This window comes from Anomaloglossus baeobatrachus, chromosome 5 (genome assembly GCF_048569485.1).
Source record: "Anomaloglossus baeobatrachus isolate aAnoBae1 chromosome 5, aAnoBae1.hap1, whole genome shotgun sequence".
Lineage (NCBI taxonomy): Eukaryota > Metazoa > Chordata > Amphibia > Anura > Aromobatidae > Anomaloglossus > Anomaloglossus baeobatrachus.
In genome coordinates, this window is record NC_134357.1 from 131,690,299 (window position 1) to 131,714,273 (window position 23,975).

Genomic DNA, 23,975 nt, shown 5'->3' on the forward strand with positions numbered 1-23,975 from the left:
ATCAATTTAATAATATATTCCAACAAGGAATGCTACAACTCCCCATGTTATTACAGGGGAATACAAGTATTTACTGATATAGTAGGTGCTTCAGTGGAGAAAGAAGGGTTAACAGCACGCTACCGTAGAAAGAAACTTCAATTAGGATCCTGGATAGTGATTTTATTCTACATGTTTCGGAGATAAACTACTTCCTCAGGTTCAATCACCAATGTTGATGATAAATGCTCCGAGAAAAAACTTTGTCTCCGAAACGCGTAGAATAAAATCACTATCCAGGATCCTAGTTGAAGTTTCTTTCCACGGCAGGTGGGGTTAACCCTTTTTTCTCCACTGAAGCGTCGTTTGTATCTCTGGGGCTGCTGCAGCCATTTTAGGCTACAATAGTGGTTGTGTCTAACACAACCCTTTCAGGTGAGCAAGTCTTCGCTCATTCCTTTTCAGCTATCCCTCAGATATAGCTCTATTGCACTTTTTGTGTCTCCTACATATCTGATTTAGGAGATGAAAGTTTGAAAATGTAGGACAGTAGGAAGGTAATTATGACTGAATTTTCTTTGTGGTGCCTTATGGTACGTTTATAGTGTCAACTAAATTTTGGTAGGTGATAGTTTGAAAGGCCTTTTTTAGCAATAATTTCCCATAAATGTTTTACATTTAAACCATGTATATTTGTCAGTTATTGGGCTCTGAGTTAAACTTTGATGGACATCAACTAGGTCTCCGATGCTATTAAGATACAATATGACTATATGGAAATGGGCAGTTATTGGTATACTTTGACTAAATTGTTTAAAAAAAATACAAATTTGAAGAACGGTTATTGCCTATATAAAACCCAGCAATCCCTGTATTTCCATGATTAAAAACTTTTATGATTATGTATAGATCTTGCATTTAAACTATAGCCAATCTATATATCGTTTTGTATGTGATGTTGGATTTCTATGTATTGTGGTAAACATATCAGTTTTAATTAGTGAGAGTCTGGATGTTGAGATGCCATCTGATCCACTAAACAAAGGGGCAGCATCACTCGGCTGAGCATAACTTTGTTGTTAACATTGTCTGGGCTATATATATTTTTGATAACCCATACATTGAGAGCTAAATAATGCAGATGGGAGACAAAGGGGCATAATCCACATCAAAGCAATTTCCTACACTTTGTTCTAGGAATGGGAGTCTGAACACCCAGACCACTTCACAAATCAAATTAAAGAACCTGTTACTGTACTACTTCTAAACACAGGAGCGGACATATCATTGCTGCAACCTGTGCAGCTGCACACAGACCTAAGAGGTTCGGGGACCCATTTCTTCTTCCAAAACAGGTGGAATTGTGAATTTTGATGAGTTTTTGGACTGAAAAGGGCCCATATACTGTTCTTGCACAGGGGCCCTTTTCTGTCTGTGTTCACCAGTGCCTAAACGCCAGCTCTTTTAGAAGATTTTTAGCTTTGTCATGTATTATGCACACTAGATTTCTTGTTTGAGAAGACCACCCCACCACAGGACACCCCTTTTCCATGTAATTTTGGATTGTTGTCTCAAGGAGATTCATTCTCTGTGATGATATCAATGTTTATCCAAAATGATTATTCAACTGTCCTTTGCTTTCTTTGATCTAAACAAAAAAGCTATCCTTCTGTTGATTTATATGGTCCATACATTACAGAACATGGGACTATAAAAAAAAGCAAAAAATGATTTTGTTATTTTTACTATTTTTTGAAGGCAAATGGATTTGTACACAAAATCTTTGACCAGTGAAAGTGTGTCACCCTGTTTTTTGAGTATGGACACCATCAAGTTTCAGAAGGTTCCATAAGGGGTTAGATGTTTTTTCTCATGAATTTGCCTTTTTAACGTCAAACATTAAGCTGACCATTGAGAAAACCCCTTCATTTAAGTTGTTCCCTTTCCTCGAGAGGACTTTTACCAAACCAATCATAGCTGTATTTTGTATGCCAATGCAGTTAAGGGACCAACCTAACAAGCCTAGATTCAAGATGAAACCACATGGGACACCGTCTTAATTAACATTAGAATATCAATGTTCATTCGAAATACTTGTATAACATATAGTTTATACACAAGGAATATGGGATGTGATGGCAGCCAGAGTTGTATTTTTCAGATGCATTGGATAAGCAGTCAAATAAAAAAGTGCCTAAAACATTGAAAACTTGAAATATGAGTAAAGCTGCTATATCATGAATTCATAAAAGGTATATTTTTAGGATTAAAATCAATGGCAATGCAAACTGTATGTAAACCACAAATCTGGATCGTAAGTGCCATTTAGTCTAAATAAAAAATGTTGAATTTACAAAGCCATATGTTGTATTTTGTTATTTTTTTTCACAATGATTTTATGGTAAAGGAACATAACAGGGTCCCTTGACATTGTACTCCGACACACTAGTGCAAACAAAACAAAAAAGAGGAAATATTATTTCAAGAACTGCCTTCTTTACATATTCCTATGACATTCTCTTCCATTTTCAGCATTTTTTGTTTTTGTGGGTTTTTTTATAGAAAAATGTCTATTGTAATTTGTACAGACCTTCATGATAAAGCATAAAAACAGTGTATTTTATATATATATTTATATATTCATATATTTTATTTTTTTTTCTTTAAGTCATTTGACTTTAAAATGTCCTCCAGTCTTCTCTGAGATGATTGTTTTTTTTTTATTATTTTTCATTTTTTTGTTCACTGGTATGGAGTCCATATGGAGTTTCATGACATGCCACGCACAATGAGTGGAGTGTGAGAGACAGGCATCCAATCCAAGGCAGAAAGGAAAAGAGAGTGTTAGTTCTAAAATTCCCAAGAGAAATCACTAATGAAACACTTTTTTTGATTCTTAGAGTCTTCCAATTGCTAATTGCTTCATGTTTCCGTCATCTCTTCTGTCCTCTGTAGACCTTTCCAATGGTACACATTGAGTTGGGAAATATTTGAGAATTTCTTTTTCATTTGATTCTTTTTGTGGCTTACAAATTCTTTTCATCTAGTTCTGTTTTTACCAAATAACATTGGTTTTCGGAGTCCTACAAAAAAATGTCTTCTTTGCATTGCTGATTTGAGCATAATAACACTAGCTAATATGTTAAAATATTGCTGCAATAAGGTCCCAAAGTCCACAGTATAAATTAATTTCTGGGCCTTTCTTCTGCAACAAAAGAGTTCCAGTGTCGGGTATGTGGATAAAGTAAGAACAGGGAGGCGGGTGGTAGAGAGAAGCCCCTTAATAGTCAGTAGTTGTGAGTGATTGTAGGAGGCATGGCATGAGACACTCCTCTTCCCAAGATGATGATGTTCACACAGGTACAATATGGAGGCCTAAGTTCTCGCCATGTAGTTTCATATGGTTTCCATGGTAACTAGTGGCGGTCATAGGCAGTGGCAGCAGTGGGAGGTGCGGAGCCCCTGGATGTGGCACTATAATAATAAGGGGAACCTGAAAGTTAACACAGGAGAAGAATGGACTGGTTGAAAGGACAACAAGCAAACAAAACAAAGACAAACACAACAAAAATACACTTTATCATTTCCAAATATACCCCATTTTAAGGGTCTGTTTACAACTGATCAGAGGTACTAAACCATGGTAAGGTAAATATTTACCTGTCAATGGTCATTTTAAAAGCCTATTTACACAGGTAGACCATGTAGAACGATGCGCACTGCCCCGTCTGCAATACATTGTTCAGTGCGCATAGGCAACTGGCAGTGCATGTTCTGTTCACACAGGATAATGTTCTGCCAAGATATAATGATTTTTAAAGGGAACCAACCAACAGGTTTTTCACATATAAGGTACAGGCAGTGCCATACTGGTGCTAGGATGCTGATTCACATCATACCTTTAGTTTAGAGATTTGATACTTGATTGTAGAAAAATCCATTATCAAATCTTCAGAAATTACATAATTGGTGCAGTGGCTTGCGAATCGGGGCGGAACTTTGTGGGCCAAGTTCTCAAGAATGCTTCCTCCTCCTGGCTCACCTCCTCTTCTTTATTTTAATTTCACACTGCCATTGCCAATGTTAGCGGTATGGGCGCATTGCTAGTGTGACGTTTTCTTCAATGAAATGGCACATACCCGTACTGTGATCTCCAGTGGAATTTTACTGTGGACACTGTGGAGATAACCATGAACGACGGTGGCACATGTGCTGATATTAAAAAAAAAATTCAATCTGCACATGCATCGGCACCACTCACATTTGTCTCCACGGTATCTTCAATAAAATGGTGCTGGAGATTGCGGTACGCGCATGCGCCAATTTCAGCCCCATTTTTTTTATTGAAGACACCATCACACTAGCAATGTGCACTGCCAACATTGACAATGGTGGTGGCAGCGTGAAACTTAGATAAATAAGAGGAGGCAAGCCAGGAGGAATAAGCATTGTAGACGACCCTGCCCACAAAGTCCCATCCTGAGGCTCAAGCCACTGCACCAATGATGTAATTTCTGATGGTTTGATAAAAGATTTTTCTTCAATCGAGCATCAAATCTCTAAACTGAAGGTATGATTTGAATCAGCATCCTAGCACCAGAATGGCAGTGCCTGTACTTAATATGGGGAAAAACCTGCTGGTTGGTTCCCTATAAGCAAGCATAGAAGTGATCTTCAGCCTTAAACTGGAAAATTATCATGAAACAAGTGTTCTTAGGAGCAATTATTTCTGATAATCTTTCAGTGTAAATATGCTTTTTGTGGGATCTCCAGATACCATGTAGCAGCATGCAACAATATATGATAGACACAAGGTTGACACACTCACTGTACAAACATATAGCCTATGGAAGATATAACCAAAAGTATTTTAAAGAAACATGATCTGCACTGAAATGTGGTTCTGCCCTGAGATAACAATTTTATCAGATATACTTTTACAAGGGGAATATACTGAAATGTAACTTCAATGGGTTTGGAATGACTTTCCATTTCTCTTTCTTCCTTTTTCACAAGGAAGTCAAAATACAATAATTGAACACCAGATTTTATCATTGCCCTTTGAAAAAGCTTTCTTATGAATCATTTTCATGCCCAAAACCTAGAAATGCTATTAAAGCAGATTTGTCACCAGATTTCACAACAGAATACCTTATTAAATACATCTCTTTGATCTGATGAGACTGCTGTACTTTCAAAATACATATTAGAATGGCTGCATAATCCTGGCATTAAGTTGAGGGCAGCTATAGAATGAAGTATGTCAAAGTGTATTCAGTCTCAGCCCACCAAACCTGATTCACAGCTGCAGCTTATACTGAGCAGTGAGAGATCTCAGCATCAGGAGGGACACTGAGGATCTGTTAATCAGATGTGATGAGCAGATATTGAGTTAAACTATCCCAAGAATTATACAGCCATTCTGACATGGATTTTCAAAGTAAATACAGAATCCTTATCAGATCTTATGGATATATTTAATAATATATGCAATTTGCATTGTGAAATCTGTTGGCAGATCCAATTGAATAACTTTTAAAGCTATATTGTTATTTTTTTGTATTCAGTGCATTAAAGATGATATTTAATAATAGGACAAACACTTTTAAAAGCATTGAACATTCAAATGCTATGTTCTTGTATTTAGATCATTACTCACTTAATAATGCTGGATTGCTAAACCTCCATGCTTCATTGTATGTTGTGTACTGAGGATGGCTGTAGGGATTTCCGGAAAATTCACTCCCTAGAAAGTCAAAATATTAAATAATTGATTTTAAGAACTTAATATACATCCATCATGTGTAAATGAAATATACATATTTGTGTCATGAACTTTATTCTCAAATACTGGTTTACCCTAACATTATATATCCAGAACATTTTTTTAAAGTACAGTCTTTAACATTAAAGGTAACACTTGAGACATACACTACATATAAACACAAAATTACTTTACAGTTAAGCATGTGATATACATCAATGAACAAAATCTTCCTTGGCTGTACCATGTGTTTATAGTTAAAGGGGTTGTCCACTACTTTTACATTGATGGCCTATTCTTAGGATAGGTCATCAATGTCTGATTGGCCAGGGTCCAACACCCTGCACTTTTGCCGATCAGCTGTTATCCATCCCAGTGGCAGTAGGCTGCTGGAAATGCTCAGTTCTGAGCTGCTCCATCTTCTAACAGTGGCTGCAGTCGAGTACTGCACATCCTCCTCAGATTCTAATCAATAGGAGGCGGATGTGCAGTACCCGGTCGTGGCCACTATCAAAAGACGAAGCAGCTCCAGAACTGCACATTTCCGCCTGTCTGCTGCCGCCGCTGTGCCTGAGAACAGCTGATTGGCGGGGGTGCGGAGTGTCGAACCCCCGCTGATCAGACATTGATGACCTATTCTAATTGATAGACTATCAATGTAAAAGTAGTGGGCAACCTCTAATATTATTTATCACTCCTAATGAAAAGGCTGTATAAATAAACTGAGCCTTGGCAAAGCTTTAGAAACATCACCAAAGAAGGAAGAAAATTTGATGATAATGTCTAAAATGGTTCAAAATGTCATTGTGATATTGTTCAATTCCTACAAGGAATAAACAAATTGCTATTTCTCCAAACATGGATCTGATGTCCCATTCATTTATTTTAGCACTTTTGAATATCAGACATACGAAGGATACGAAGGATGTGCATAGAACAGCAAAAGTTACATGTGTTTATAGGTGAGCGCGAGGGGTGGAAGCAGAATAGCGGTTAGTGGGAAGTGTTTATTGACGAGAAGTGAAAGCATGCATACAGGAGGATAATGAGTTTTTGAGCTCAACTGTGACCAAAAGGGACTGAGCTATCTCTTTCCTTGATCACTAATGAAACAAGTGTAATTTCCTCATCAGCATTGAATTTTATTTCCATACTCCCCTTTCTGTTCACCCGGCCACTAGCCCTTTCCCGCAGTTCACTGCACCAACCCGGACTCCTTTTTCTTTAACTCATACAATAATGTTTCAAACAAATACTCTTGTATATTAGGGAGTGGAGCGTTAGGGGTGAAATATATGTGTCTGTTCTACAGCTTTATGCAGTGTCATTTAATGGAGCATTCACTCTTACTTGTGTTATATAACTCAGAATAAATAAACATGGGCATTAATGCATTGTCAAACCTGTGCCTAGGAGAAATAGCCCTTTGTCCGTCAGATCAATACACTGTATCTATAAATATGCTCAGTAAGAAAGTACTGAACCATTAGATCTTGTTATACTCCTGTCTATAAATGTGAAATAAGATGCCTGCGATGGCAGATGACTCTTTTGCGAACACTTCAGCAATTCAAATGGGAACATATGGTCATGAGAAAAACTAAGTACACTCTCTTTGAATTCTATGGTTTTATGTATCAGGGCAATATAAAAAAAAAATCTGTTCCTTTGAAGGTCTTAAGATTAGGTAAATGCACAACAACACAAGACAATTGATATAGTGTCATTATTTCGTTGGAAAAACTTGTACAAACAGCAAAGAGTTAAGTACACCCCTACTGCTTTCTTAGTAATAGAGAGTATAAGACCATGTGCACATTTTGAGTTTTCTGTGATTTTTTTACCTCAGTATTTGTAAGCCAAAACCAGCAGTGGAACAATCGGAGGAAAAGTATAATAGAAACACGTAACCACTTCTGCATTTTTTACCCACTCCTGGTTTTGGCTTACACATAATGAGGTAAAAAAAACCTCACCAAATACTCACTGCAACAGCCAGGTTCTGCTAATCAAATGTCCTTAACTAATTGATTGTCCACCTCTATAAAGTTTGGATCATGCTAGTTTGGATCATTAAGGCATGTGTTCAGATTGCCAAGAAAGAAAGACATCAGGAGTGATCTTAGAAAAGCAATTGTTTCTGTTTATCAACCTTAGAAGGGTTATAAAGTCTCATGCATGTGGGAGTGGTCCTACTGCACCATAGAACAGGGCTACACTTGAGGGGGTGTGATTAAGTGCCTACCGAGTTTTCACCAGAGCCTCTGATGGTGAGGTTGGACTTGGCTGCCAGTATACACTAATAACCACTCCAGGACAGTCCCCAGTACTACAAAAGCTGACACTAAAGGTCAGGGATGAAGGTACGGGATATTAGGCTGGATGGTGATGGGACAGCAGTCAGGAGTCAGTATGGATGATAGACATGACAGGGTCAGAGCTGGAGCCAGATTCAGGTTCAGTTTCAGGATCAGGTACAGGTTCAGACAGGACAGCTTATTCAGAAATGATGGGTTCAGGTTCTGGTTCAGGTTCAGACAAGACTGCTAGTCCAAACAGAAAAGATTCAGGTTCACAAGGCGGGTTAGGAATTTCAGAGAGGTTCAGGGACACTGGAATGGGTTCATGTACACAGGCAGGTTCTGGTTCAGGAACTAAACACATTCAGATACACACGCAGGTTCTGGTTCAGGAACAAAGCCTGACAACATAGCTATTAGATTTAAGACACACTTTAAGAAATGTAGAGTTCATGTATGCGCCCTAAGCGTGTTGCCAGGAGACCTGCATGATGTGTACAGGACTTGGGAGATCAGAGTGGCAGGGACTGTAGCAGGGGCTAGAAGAACACATGGGTGGCCTCAGCGATGAGTATGTTGGTGTCCTCGCTGGGACAAGGTAGCAGGACAGTGCAAGGCCATTTCTAAACAAGTTTGAAATACTTGTTCAATACATGCAGGGCCAAATTCATAATTTGTGATTTATTGAAGTAACAGTTCTTTTTTCATCTTGTGGTATTGACTGACATTTTTTGCACTAAGTTTTTCAGAATGGTAAATGCATTTCATGAATATAAAATGGACTTAATATTTGTTTCTAACCACTGTTTGCAATGTTTTATAATCAAAAGTCCCACATTTGTCTTAAAATGTGCGAAATTGAAACCTCCACTAAAATTCTTCCTGCAGGCATGGACTGGGATGAGATACCCCTCCTGCCCCCCAAAAAGATACATTTGGCATAAGTCACAATTCATGAATCTGTACAAAACATCAGGTAAGCAAAAAATAAAAAAAGATAGCTTAAAGAATTGTTCAAAACGTACATAGAATAAAATGCAAATACTAAAGACGCTATTAAAGATTAAATTACTCTAGAAAACTTCATAAAAGCAATTAATTAGGACACAGTGCTATTTCTTGAGTGTGATTGCTAAATACCTCTTTGGATACCTTTTACACGAGCATTCTTGTATTGTTTGGCTCTTTTTTGTGTATATAAGATTTTTAATCAGCCATTTTTCCATGTCTCTTTGTACTTGGAGCAGCTGGTTCGAAATTTGTTGTATTTGTGAGACTTGAAATAGAAAAGTTTTGTTATCTTCGCCTTCTACTCATTATGGTGGATTGTCACCTTTGGATCTTTGGAGCTTCTGTGCCCCAAGATGTCCATCCATTTTGTTTGTTCTAGTTACTAACCACATCTATAGTGACACTTTGATCAGTCAAGACCAAAGAAGAGATATTTGGCCATAATGTCCTGTGCTGTGTTTGGTGAAAAACAAAAACAGCTTGTGAAACACACCTCATACCAACTATCAAAGCATGGTAGCAGAGGGGCAATGATGTGACCTTTTTCTGCAACCACAAAACCTGGATACCTTACGGTCATTGAGTCTTATACCAAATATGAGGCCATCTATCCAAAAGGTAAATTTGGTTGAGACTGGTCATGCAACAAGACAGTGATCATAAGAATACTATAGAAGTTATGTCAGAATGACTGAAGAAGGAAAGAATCAAGATGTTGCACTGGTCCAGTCAAAATCTAGATCTTAAACCAATTGAAATACTGCGACAGGACCTTGAGCAGGCAGTTCCTAAAGCAAAGTCTATAAAAGTCAATGAACTTATGCAAGTTTTAAAGAAGAGTTGGCCAAAACTCCTCTAGACATTGAGAGAGTGCTAAACTCATACAGTTATTGCTACAAGAAGTGGTTCTACAAGCTATTGATTCATCGTTGATACATTTTAGCCTATTTTATTTATTTTTTAATACATAATGACACAGTGCAATGTGTCATCTGAGGCTGTATTTACCTAATTTTAAAATATTAAAAAAATGATTTTTTTTATTATATCTTGAGATATATATCTCAAGATATAATCATTTTTTTAATATCTTAAATATTCTAAATATATATATAGCCATAAAATTTAAAGAGTGTGTAGTTAGGCTTTCTCATGAAGGTAGGTTTATATTATTATGGTACAATTATTATAATGTTAGATATTTTGCCTGTATATTGATTTATTCTGATATTTTCTATCATTTCTGATGTTCTTCAAAGTTGAAAGAAAAACTTAGTTCTTCCAAAAGCACTTAACTCAAACTTAAAAGTTAAATTTCAACAACAATTGAAAAAGGATAAAACCAGAATAAATGAATAGTCACAATTAGCTTTGATTAGTAGCAGAATCATAATTATACAATGTAAGAAGAATATAAGCAGAAAACATGATATAGTTATGCACAATGTGCTAGACTCACCACTCCCAGTCCTGCAGTGAAACAGACAAGGTTTAGAGCTGGACAGACATGAGCAGCACTCCACAGGTTGGACCGAATGGTGGACCGAAACGTTGGTGCCTGTCAATGCAGTGATAATGAGATGTTTCTTCCCTGTCAATGTCCTGTGGAGTGCTGCGTACTATGTGTGTCAAGCGCTAAGAGTGCCTAGTGATATACTGTGAGAGGGGAAGGAATTTAATCCACTATTAATTGTAAAATATAGCTCCTGCCCAGTGGAAGCATTCCATTTACAGTACTATGGCCCATTGCCTTTTCTGCTTAGTGGTTCTTCTGGTTGAGCGACTTAACAGCAACCAGAAATATTGGCTCTCAGAGACCTTTTAGAGCAATCATTAGATAATCAACAAATACCGTTCCCCTCAAAAAGTATGCATTCATGTGCTTAAGTGTCAGTGTTTCTAAGCCAATACTGTCTTCCCAAATAGGTATACATATTAAATATATCTTTCTGAAGGTGTAGTAGCTAATTATAAAATGTACAATTCTGAAATATTTAGCATTTATGGCTTAATACTGATCTATAAAAATAAATTACAATACATTATTAACTTACCAGGTACCATTCCAGCCAGTGTTGAGGTTGGGTAGCTGCCTTGTCCCGTTGGAGGAACATGAGGAGGGTAACCAGGCAAGGTTGTACTTGACATATCTCGACCTATGAACACATAAACATTTTTTTTTATCAGATGTTGAAAAAAAATCCAAGTATTTAACAAAAATTAAATTAATACAAAACTTGCAATTAACAAACACTGTGTTGGATTAAAGCATGGTAGAGCAATATCTCTTAGCTCGAAAGTATATTTTATGTATTTTAGTATAGGATTCTAATGAATATGGTAAATATGAATTCAACGTTCCATATTAAAAAGGTAAAAAGTAACTGATAAATCTTATGACTTAACTTTATATTGGAATCACTAGCCTGTAGTATATATTTTGAGAATTTAGATTTGGTTATATTTGATACTATTGAATCTAAAAGTAAATCCTGGATTTGTTGAGTGCTAAGTACAATTCTCCTAAATGATATAGGATTTTCTAGCATATAGTGTGGTGTAAGACTTAGGTAAGTGACGAGAAATGAGCACACATTCCATAACCAGGACCAGTCATCTGTAAATATCCGCAACCTAATCAGGCATAACAACTTGGAAGTGATGTCAATGTTGCTGAGTTTCTTTAATCCCAGATAAGACTGCTCTATTGCCAGCAACTTCTAATAAATACTAGCGATGATAATTAGTCTATAAACAGAAGTTAGCAGGACTGAATCTATATTACTCTTCTTATAGAACTTTATGGTTGACTTATACTTGGTTATCATTGGTATTTAAATCCTGCAGGAAAGCTCGGCTCAGGAAGTCATGGGTGTTTCAATGTTCTTGATCACTTCACTGGAGCTCAGTGAACCTAACATTCCTATAGACGTCTGGATTACTGGTTTACAAGATTACAAATTATCTCTCTTTCTAACCTAGTATGTTATAATCAAATTATTAAAGAGTATTGACTTTGACCAAATGATCTAAATCCCATGTTACATACTATAAGGTTACACATGAGACCTAAATATTTTCAACATTTCCAAATAATAATACAATACTTTGTTGGTTATTTTGTGGGTCATTGTGAAGCAATAGGCTAATTTATACACTGCTGCCATTTTCATATAACAGTAACTTTAACGGTATTAAAAAATGAAAAACTTGAAACATTTTTTATAAAGTTTTCTTTGGGAAAAAAAACAGTATTTCTATATTTTGTTAACTTCTCATAGACATGCATTGTCTTGGAAGTCATATTCTTGGATCATAAAATCAACTCATAGTACCCACTAGTCTTTATATTATGTAGTTTCCAGTGCAGACCAAAGGAAAGTGTTTCTAGAAAGAAAACCTTGTAATTTTAGTTTTTTCACTTATTTCTTACATTCATCTATGTCTTAACATGTTTTCATTTTGAAGATTTTGCTTCATTAAAGGAAAGCTGTGTCCTTTGCGGAGATATTATCGATCAAAGTATTTGGCACCTAAACAGTTAATAAGTCCAATTCAGTCTTACCAGTGAAATTGAACCTCTTACACGGTTAATACACTAAAAAAGATGAACATGGCTCCACAATAGTTTAGAACCACCTCAATGTGAGACATGTTTTGACAAACAGTCTGCTCTCCTCACTGCAGAGTGATGACACATGCTGGAGCACAGCAGACCTGAGTGTTATTTACTGACAGCTTTCAGGTATCATCTCTGGCAGCCAGTGTACGGGAAGGGCAGTACAGCAGAGTTGAGTCTCATTAAAAACAGTTCTAATAAGTCTCCTCTCATGTTGCTGCTAGTTCTGTCAATCTTAAGTAGGCATCAACAAACTGCAATGAAGAGAGTAGACCATGTCACACAAAACCTGATCTAAGTCAGTGTGTACTTTTTCCCCTTGTATGTGGATTTTTGACTGCTGAAGATAAGAGCTGAAAGCTGTCAGTTAATCACACTCAGATCTGTTGTGCTCCAGTATGTGTTATTGTTGTGTAGTTAGGAGAACTGAATGTTTGTCTTTACATGTCTCACACTGAGGCTGCTTTAAATTATTGTTTTAATGTGTTCTTCATTCCCCGGTGTGTTGTTGCCTGCTTATTATTATTATTATCAGTGCCAGAAAGAGGAAGACATACGCGCTCCAAGTGAAATCTTTCTGGTAATACAGACTTGGGCTTTAAAACGTGAACTGTTTAGGTGCCAAATTGCTTGCTAATATCACAGCAACAGAGAATCAAAAGAAAATAAAAAATGTTTTATTCTGCTCCTCAGCCAATATTACATCGTATGCCCAGTTCAACATGAAAAATTTAGTGAAAGAACCTCTTTAAATGGCCAGCTATTAATCAGAGCGAGTGCTTTTTGTTCATGGTTTTCCAATCGACACCACTTGCTCATAGAAAGAGGTTGTCTCCATGAGATAACTCCTTTAATTGTGTAGATACTTTTCTAATTATTTGCTATATTCCAGATAATAAATTGTTCTAGGACCTTTTCTTAGCCTAACAGTGAACTGATAATAAGATGACATCTTAAAGAAGCACTCCCATGTATACAGTCATATGAAAAAGTTTGGGCACCCCTATTAATGTTAACCTTTTTTCTTTATAACAATTTGGGTTTTTGCAACAGCTATTTCAGTTTCATATATCTAATAACTGATCTTGTTAAAGTTGAGGGTTGCATGGGTTCAACTCAGTATCAGCAGATTCTTGACAATAATGTGCAAGAATCAGTGACGAAGTTGAAGTTACGCAGGGGATGGATATTTCAGCAAGACAATGATCCAAAACACCGCTCCAAATCTACTCAGGCATTCATGCAGAGGAACAATTACAATGTTCTGGAATGGCCATCCCAGTCCCCAGACCTGAATATCATTGAAAATCTGTGGGATGATTTGAAGCGTGCTGTCCATGCTCGGCGACCATCAAACTTAACTGAACTGGAATTGTTTTGTAAACAGGAATGGTCAAATATACCTTCATCCAGGATCCAGGAACTCATTAAAAGATTAAAAGCTACAGGAAGCGACTAGAGGCTGTTATTTTTGCAAAAAGAGGATCTACAAAATATTAATGTCACTTTTATGTTGAGGTGCCCATACTTTTGCACCGGTCAAATTTTGTTTAAATGCGGATTGCACATTTTCTGTTAGTACAATAAACCTCATTTCAATCTGGAAATATTACTCAGTCTATCAGTTATTAGATATATGAAACTGAAATAGCTGTTGCAAAAACCCAAATTGTTATATGAAAAAAGGTTAACATTAATAGGGGTGCCCAAACGTTTTCATATGACTGTATATATTTTTATTATTTGTGCGTATATATGCATGTAATGTTATGTGAGTGCATTAATATACTCACCTATTTCTTCTCCGTGATGTCACCTCCATGGAGACTCTCCAGGTCATGCTGGCTCTGCATAACCCAAAAGGGGCTTTTACAATGTAAGCCTATGGACCATCAGAGCTAGGTTTCATAGGCTTTGATTGTAAAAGAAACTTCCGACTCAGGTATACAACATAGATTGAGCGCTCTAGCTGCAATTGCGGCATCATCACTTAGATGCAAAGCAGAACCGCGTTGGACACCGAAAAGAGCAGAGGTAGGTGAGTATCTTGATACACACACACTATGTTACATGCATATATACAGACAATTAATTAAAAAAAATATACATAGGAGTGCTTTTATAATCAGATTTCCTTCATTCTACTATAACATCTTAAGTTATAAATTATTATAGGATGCAGCATTAGGCTGATTACATTATGAAGTTTCAGTTTCCATACTTGAACTGCGATGCATGGATCTCCTAGGTATATATGAGGCTGCTGAGTTCAGATCAGGAGATCTGCGGCTAGTGCATGCATCGCGGTCCATGTGCGGACCGCGAACCTCAGAGATGTGAATCTGGTCTTAAGATTTGGACTGTGTAAAATAAACAGCAATTAAAGAGAGTACATATACAGCACTCATAGTAAGGACCACTTCTAAATACAGAGTCTTTCAAAAGCAAGTTAGAAGCCTCCACTCCACATATTTTTGCTTTATGAACTTTTGGTTCTCAAAATATTTTAGTAATCTTTCTTCTGATCTTGAAAGTCAGGTGAGGAACAGTGTCAGCCTAGGGGATGATAGTCCCCTGCCACTCAAGCCAACTATTCTCTAATAGTAAAAAATTGACAAATTGTAAAATAAAACATCTTTCTATACGTAGACAGAAGCCCTTGTAATCAAGATCAGGGCTATCTTTTCAGCTTATGCAGAATGGATCATAAAAAATATATTTAAATAGTCAGATAAACTTCCAATTTGATTAGGCAGATGACTTATGCATGAGGGAAGTTTGGTACCTGCTATGAGTGGCTGGCTGCCGAACTGCCCGTAGGAAGGGCCATGGTGGGTGAAGGAGCTGTACGTAGGTGTGGACGCATCAACGGTGAGGGCCATCTGATAAGGCTGAAGATCAGCCATCCCCGAGCTGGCCAGTGTAGAGGGAGTGAAGGGAGTTAGGGAGGCTTCATGAGGCTCTTGCTTTACATAGAGGTGAGAGGAGAAACTCTCTGTGAGGAAGAAGGAAATGGATGGACAGAAGACGAACAGACACAGGTTGGGTGGAACACAGAAAGAGAAAAAAATATATGTATAAATGTAAATGGAATGATAAAAAGCAACAAAATAAAATAAAGCGGGATTAAAATAAGTAAAAAATGGCTCTGTGTTTGATCTGGCACTATGATAATTCTCATGAACTCTAGAAAGTATATGGTCTGGACCCTTATATTAACTTTACAGTATGCAATGATGATATGCTGTACACAATTAAGCAATATAAAAGAGAGACAGGATTTCTTTTTAAAGAGAAAGTCTTTCATGAGAAATTTATGGCATATCCATATGTAGGGCAGCAAGGAAGCTCAGTGATTAGTACTGTAGACTTGCAACACTAGGATCCTGAGTTCAAATCCCACCAGAGACAACATCTACTAGGAGTTTGTATGTTCTTCACATGTTTGTGTGGGTTTCTTCGAGGTTCTGTGGCTTCCTCCCACACTAACAGGGAATTTAATTATAAGGTCCAATGGGTTATAGGGATGATGGCACCATACAAGCAAGTAATATTTTAAGAAAACAAAGGATAAGCCATAAATATCTGATAAATGCATGTGTCTCCTTTAGGACCTGGACCTATCTCCAGAACTGAGGTTTGTTCTATTAAACTCAATAAGGAGGACTTTTGAAGATTTCAATGAGTTAATGTTTCCGTTGTCAAGAATCATATATACAGTTTACATAGTCACCTTTCCATTTCTCTGTAGATTTCTGCTTTAAATACCTTAAATATTTCAACCTTTTTTGGAGGACTAAGTTAAATGAATTGGTAATCTTTGTAATGTTGGCTGCCTAAATCACCGCAGCATTAGAGCAAATGCTGATCGGCATGTGGATTTGCACTTAGCCAGAACCCAGAGGATACAATTTCAGAGTAAGAGCAGAAGTCTTGGGTAAAAAGAAGAGGAATTACCTTGAAGTTAATTCCTTACATTGTTTATTGTGTAATTAGTAATGTTAGCAGCCCGAGGCCTATTTCTTAAGGTATTTGACTACAATCCCTTTAGGTTTCCATATCACCAGCAACTTATATTTTTATGGTATTTTTAAAAATTATTTAAACAGTTGACCAAATTCTAAAGCTTATATTTATAGCAATGTAAATATGTTCCTTAGTTTGTGTGCAAGGCTAGTCTTAAGTGGGCTTTACATGCTGCGACATCGCTAGCCGATGCTAGAGATGTTGAGCATGATAGCACCCGCCCCCATCGTACGGCCGATATGTGGTGATCACTGCCGTAGCGAACATTATCGCTATGGCAGCATCACACGCACATACCTGCTTTGCGACGTCGCTGTGACCGAAGAACCGTCTCCTTTCTAAGGGGGTGGTTCGTTCAGTGTCACAGCGACGTCACTATGCGGCCGCCCAATCAAAGCGGAGGGGCGGAGATGAGCGGGACAAACATCCTGCCCACCTCCTTCGTTCCTCATTGCTGGCGGGACGCAGGTAAGGAGAGGTTCCTCGCTCCAGCGGCGTCACACGAGCGATGTGTGATGCCACAGGAACGAGGAACAACATCGCTACTGCAGCAGCAACGATAATTGGGAAAAGGGGGGCATGTCATCGATTAGCGATTTTGAACGTTTTTGCGATGATTCAAAATCGCTAATAGGTGTCACACGCGACGACACCGCTAATGCGGCCGGATGTGCGTCACAAATTCCGTGACCCCAAGGAGATCGCTTTAGCGATCTCGTAGCGTGTAAAGCCACTTTTACTGTATCTTGTCACTCTTTATGGGGCTGTTTTCTATACTAATCTTTAAATCTTTACAAAAAACTAGTAGTTCTGTGATCAACAGGTCATCTCAGGTTTTTGATTTTCTAATTTTCAATGATTAAAAGATACTTTTGGCCTGTTATTTCCTCCATAGCCTTGACCAAACAGCACATGAACCATATGCTCCAGAGTCAGGGACAGTCTTTGGCTGGGGCCACAAGAGCACTACTGCGAGTGCATCGCATGACACTCAGCTCCTGCTCTGCTAGAGTGTAAGCCGAGTGTCATGCCACTGTGATGTGATCCTGCAATTGCAGCACAGCCGCAGAGGACAGAGCGGGCGCTGAGGAGGAGAGGGATGGAATAATCTCCCTATCTCCTCCATTGTCAGCTGATGCATATGCAATGTTTCTCTCGCACCCATAGACTTGTATGGGTGCGAGAGAAAATGAAGCATGCTGCGATTGTTTTTTCGGTCAGGTTAGGGCAGAGAAAAAAATCACTCATGGGAGCAGCCCCATAGAGTAACATTGGTCTGAGTGGAATACGATTTTTTTATTGCATTCCACTCACACTGTTTTACTCATTGTGTGTCCTTAGCCTTTACGTGCTGCTCCCTGCACTCATATGAGAGTCCCCTTTAAGATGTCCATATCTTTTGATAAGGCAAATAGAATGAGGATGTTATTTCGAGATGCAACTAAATATCATGAACACTTATGTTTTCCATTTGTTGGTAAGGTTCAATGAGAGTATATGCTTTTTTCAAGAACAGACTGCAAAGTTAGGACGCCCATGGGTGTCCTGACCTGAATTCAACAGTCTCATATATACCAGGCTGTTGATTTTGGGTTAGAAGACCCATGGTTGGTTCGGCTATTGCAGTACATGCTTGGGTTGTGAATGTCGAACACATGAAACCAGAATTATCTATGTAGCCTCCAGTACTAGTATCTGCATACAGCCAATGACTCTGATGACATCACTAATGGTTTGTAAAATCGTTGGTTGTGTTTCTCATGAATATTTGAACAAGATCTGAATATTTGAATAATGGTTTAGCATCTTGATTAATCCATGAAAATGTTCTACATGTATAAACCGCAATGATAAGGAGTGACATAATGAAATCATGAGATTGACCAACATGTAATTGCTGGAGAGTAATATCAATGATCCCGGTTCCTTGTTCATCTGTACAGATTTAGTTGTTGCCACCTGTGATAAATGTCTGTCTCTAGAATGCTGAAGTAGTCATTCTTTAGGTTCCATCGCTAGAATTGATTCTCCCATGAAATATAACAAATGGATTTTGCAGGACAGAGAAGACACCCAGAGCTTTTTAACAAGGCAGTTTAATCCACCAAATTATATTATTATGTTATTTCCCGCTGGCAGCCCTTATTGAATCTGCACATTTTAAATTATTTTGTCAAATAAAACGATTGAACTTGGAAAAATGATTCAGGAGGGGGGAAAAAAATATCAGCAAGTGCGAGGAATAGCTCCAATGGTGTCTGCTTCAAAGTGAGACTCTGATCCAAATGTGTAGTGAGTCTAAGAGGAGGGTACTTAATGAGATTATCTTCTAATAGCGCAAAAAAAAACCTTAAAGCATCTCTCACCTTGACAAAACTACACCGAATGCATCTACTTCCCTTCCCCATAATAATCACCCCATGAATCATTCATCTTTAATAGATTATGCAAATGGAAGGACATAAAATCAACAATGATCAATAACGCCAGGCGTTTAATTGCTCGTAAAAAAAAAGAAAAACATTTTAAGATTAAGCATGATCTGCAACCTTTTTTGGCTAATGATACTATTATTCCAAAAACTGGAGCATGGCCTAAGTGCAGGAAAATAACCCCCCTCCTTCTTCTCTTCTAAAGCTTTTTTCCTTAATCTGTCCTTTAAAATGTTTACCTTCATTACTGTTGGTAAACAGCGCTGAGTCTTAATGAGAGTTTCTGCGCTCCTCTACCGTCTGATTGAAATCCTGCATACAGATGAACATGTTAGTACTAAGGTGCCACCTGGGAGTGTCATGCTGAGCCGGCAATGAACTTTCCTCGCACTTGGACCGAGATGGATCAGGCGGAGGCATCTCAATGACATTGAAAAGATGTAACAGAGAGGCTTGACATGTGTAGCCTGCTGAATATGCAATCAGATACGATAAACCTACCTACATTCTCTTTTGCCACCTTGTACACTAACCGGATCTGTGCATTGAAGGGAATCCATTAATATTTTGCATCTGCCTTTTGACGGGAAGCATCCCAGCATAGTCAGCCCAGCTTCCATAAATATACGGAGAGTGGTGACCTTGGGTAATTCACCTTACCCTCGGTAGCAGTGGTTCATGACCTACTCCTGAACTGTCACAGATAATAACAGCTGAGTGATTATTACTCATTTAATGCACCGTTCAACTACATGAAAGCCCACCTGCACCTTTGTCCTCACCTAGCTGAACAAATGTATCCAATACAGCTGCGCCAAGGCACAAAACCCCATTGCCATCTATGATATCTGAAACAACCTGAAAATTATACTGTCTACCTAGATTAGTTGAGGCATTTATGAATTATGGCTCTAACTTTAGTTTTTATTGATTGTACCTTTCTTATAACAATAATCAGTTTTGTCTGACATACTTTATCATCATTTCTTGCCCTTTCGGCTTTGACATGGATTGGGAGAGAACACCAGAATGTTCACAGCAGTAGGAGATGACTGTGCTGAACATTTAGGGAGCAGTGACCAGCTATCAATTCATGTGAATATAGTAATTAAGCCAATGCTTCATGTAAAAAAACAGTGTCATAAGTATGAGATGATCTAGAAAATCAACATTTAGAATCAATGGGTTTGAGCATGTGTGTTTGTCCAACCAATATTTGCAGCACTGTTGTGCTAAATAATGTGTCCTTTTAATACAATCCCTTTTTATATTACACAGTTCCTATTAAATTTGTACAGACTTGCAGTAATGACCTTTGGTACTCTCCACAGTGGTTAAAGGGAACCTATCAGGTACAATATGCAACCAGAACCACAAGCAGTTCTGGGTGTATATTTCTAATCCCTGCCTAATTGTCCCTGTATACACTAGCATAGATAAAGAGATCTTTAGAAAAAAAAATTCTAAACTTTCTTTATAATATGCTAATGAGGCCAGGGACTAGTCGTGAGGGCATTACTTCCCCGACTAGCCGCCCTCTTAGCATGTTAGTATGCCCACAGGGGCGTACTAATGGCGCCCCTGACCTGGTCAGGCACCACTGAGTACTGCACCGATGCTGGGGGCTGTGCAATACAGGTAATCCAGAAGCCTGACCGAGGAGTGACTACACAGGCACATAGTAATCAGATCTCACACATCTACCTTTGAGTGGACCCCTGGGGAATCCAGGAGGGGGCGTAGCCTCCATGTCCACTCAAGGGGTGTGGTAGAGAGCCTGGTTGCTAGGTTGCGTAGGCAAGCACAGTGGGAGGGGAGTAGTGAACCAGTCTGAAGTGGAGCTCAGGGAGAGCAGACGCAAAGAGGAGACCTGAGGCTGCCACTAGTCAGATAACGTACGCGCAGTGACTACCAACGGGGGTGATCGGTCACCTGGTAGTGCCACCCGAAATCCACCCTAGGCTAGAGAGAGCAAAGGGGTGGCAGAGTAAGGGGACTGCAAGGGAGGTACCAGGCCCACAAGGGTAACAGGTCCCAGTGCAGAGATTTATTCAATTTTCTCCTGCCAAACCTGCCAGTGGGGGGCACTTCAGACCCACACCATACCACCACAGTCCGCAGCCACGTAGCGAAGAGAGGGCCCATAGTTCACAGGGGGCAAGCAGCCGGAGTGACCTGGTCCAGGCTACAAACAAAGAGGCCAAAAGAAGGGGAGAGCGGCATCAGCAACTTCCCTGGGCGACCCCAGCAGGGCTTCAAGTAGGGGTCACCACAAAACACACAGGGCTAGGAAGGCGAGTTGGTAGTCACCCTCATCAGCCAGCCGGAAGGATACCTGGTTCCAGCCTGGTTCATCCCAGCTACACCCGGGTTACTCACCCTACCATCAACTGTGAGTAAAAACCCTGAAAGACTGCCTGGACTGTGTTTGAGTCATTCTGCGCCTTTTGGTTCCACCCACTCAAAATGGGCCCTGGGGCCAGCCCTACTCTCGGGGGGCCACACCATCTAACTGCACCTACCAACAACCCCAGGCGTCCCTTAACCTGCAGTGGCGGTCCCCTGACCGCAATACCGAGAGTGGCGTCACAAAAATCCTAAAGAGAAGGATGCACCAACACAACACCTGTGGGGCTTCACACTAACATGCTATTCAATGCAACATCTCCAGCGGTGATGCGCGTACCTGGGTCAACGCAGAGCTGAATGTCCCGCACTTCTGGTCATGCATACTAAACCTGTCTGAAGCCAGGATGCGTACATCTGGCTTGATACTGTGCATGACCGGATGTGCAGGGCATTCAGCTCAGTGTTCACCGCTGACACAGGTATGCGTATAACCGCTGGTGGCGCTGCATTGAGTAGCATATTAGCACGTCCCTGTGGGCATACTAACATGCTAACAGGGGGGAGTAAAGCCCTCACAACTAGTCCCTGGCCTCATTAGCATATTATAAAGAATCTTTAGAAATACTTTTTCTAAAGATCTCTTTATCTATGCTACTAGATACAGGGACATTTAGGCAGGGATTAGCAATATGTACCCAGAACAGCTCGTGGTTCTGGGTGCATATTGCACCTGACAGGTTCCCTTTAATAGATGAAAGTCCTGAAAAGTGGAAATTCCCTTTGCTAACTCTACTAGAATATTTGAAAATATCCGCAAGTCAGGCATAACCCAGGGCTATAGAAACACAAAGTGCAAAAGACTTTTCTTTTCTTGACTCTAGCTCTCTGGTTTTTCTACATTAGTTTTATGGTTGAAAAAGATGAATGTTATTACCTGCTTTCTTCCATAAACATACTCTTAGAAACATTCTCTGTTTCCAATTTTAATAGAAAGCATAAGATTCAGTATAACATTTTATTGTCCTGTGCACACTAGTGCTGAAGTCCAGTGTTATAGCTTGCGGCTCCTGGGACTAATAATATAGGCTTACCACGATGTGTATATAACTCCTACACTATATAGACTACAACAATTTAGTATGGGAAGACAGCATTCTCTGCCATCACATAACATATCATAGTTTCCTTACTGCCAACGTATGGGATAATGTTTTGATGTCTATGAGAACTCATAGACCCTTAACTTCAGACATAGAAGCCTACGTGTGACTTATAGACCCTTGTCTTCAGGTAAAGAAGTCTAGGTGTGAATTATAAACCATTACCTTCAGGCAAAGAAGCCTAAGCCTGACTTTTAGAGCCCCTTAAAGAGGCATGCCTTTAGACCTAGAAGCTTAGATTTGACTTATGGATCTTCAGGCATAGAAGTCTAAGTTTGACTTAAAGACCCCTTTTTTTGGCATAGGTACATCGGTCTGCAAGCTCAGAAACACTTACGGCTCACTCACCCATCAGTGATTTTTCTCGTGTGCAATAATTGGTCTGAAGATCATCACCGATTTTCATCAGTTTGGTCAGTGTCACTTTTTACCATCATAATTTTATCAGTTTTTTTTGTATTATTTAATGATAAAAACCAGTGGCTTCTCAATTGTCTCCTATCAAAAAATCCATGAAAAACACACAGCCTAAAGGTGGCATCTGAGTGCTGTCCAATTTTTTCACAGACCCGGGGTCAGGGCGAGGGGTGAGTAGGGTAGGTGATCGTCTAAAGTACCACCCTGGAGGGGGTTCCTTTTTTCTTAATAAACTAGAACAGTATAATAAACTGCATTGAATGTGGTGCTGTGCTGAGTGAAGGACTTGAAAAAGGGGGCGTGTTATGCAGGAAGAGAGGAACACTGGCCAACCATCGCTTGCTGCATCAGACTGATGAGATGACTGGCTGTGTCTCTATCATCCTGTACTGTGTGCCCCAATGGTGCGTGTTCAGCTATAAAGTTAGCGATCCCGATCAACCAACACACAAGGGACAATAGTGGAGGATGCGCAGTATGACTTACAATGTGTCTCCTGTTTCCTCCACTGTCCCCTTCTTATGCCGGGAACCTCAGCAGCATCAGGTAAAAGAGTAGAGGGCAGAGGAAGAGGGCTAACAGCTGGTGGATGTTAGGGTCTTTTGGTTGCTTCATCTTCCATTTGAAGATGTCCCACAGATGCTCATTAGGGTTTAGGTCTGGAGACATGCTTGGCCAGTCCAACACCTTTACCCTTAACTTCTTTAGTAAGGCGTTGGTCATCTTGGGGGTGTATTTGGGGTTATTATGATGTTGGAATACTGACTTGTGGCCCAGTTTTCGAACGGAAGGGATCATGCTGTGCTTCAGTTTGTCGCAGCACATGTTGGTATTCAGGGTTCCCTCAGTGAACTGTAGCTTCCCACAATTATGCCACCCCAAACTATGATGCTCCCATCCCCATGCTTGACTGTAGGC

At 39.2% G+C, this 23,975-nt stretch overlaps 1 protein-coding gene across 15 annotated transcripts in view; it reads right to left on the reverse strand.

The window, feature by feature from the left end:
* Window positions 1–282: 282 nt before the first annotated feature.
* Window positions 283–23,975, reverse strand: part of PAX2 (paired box 2) — a 92,013-nt gene continuing 68,320 nt past the window's right edge. For 3 of the 15 annotated variants that reach the window (XM_075348901.1, XM_075348905.1, XM_075348900.1), the window contains 5 exons: window positions 15,459–15,668; window positions 11,109–11,210; window positions 10,514–10,612; window positions 5,639–5,725; window positions 283–3,453 (listed from right to left, as the gene is read on the reverse strand). In XM_075348901.1, the coding sequence (XP_075205016.1) occupies window positions 3,332–3,453; window positions 5,639–5,725; window positions 10,514–10,612; window positions 11,109–11,210; window positions 15,459–15,668 (620 nt within the window). In that variant the 3' untranslated portion in view covers window positions 283–3,331. Of the gene's footprint in view, window positions 3,473–5,638; window positions 5,726–10,513; window positions 10,613–11,108; window positions 11,211–15,458; window positions 15,669–23,975 lie in introns of all 15 variants that reach the window. The other 12 variants (XM_075348913.1, XM_075348915.1, XM_075348911.1 and 9 more) reach the window with 7 other exon arrangements.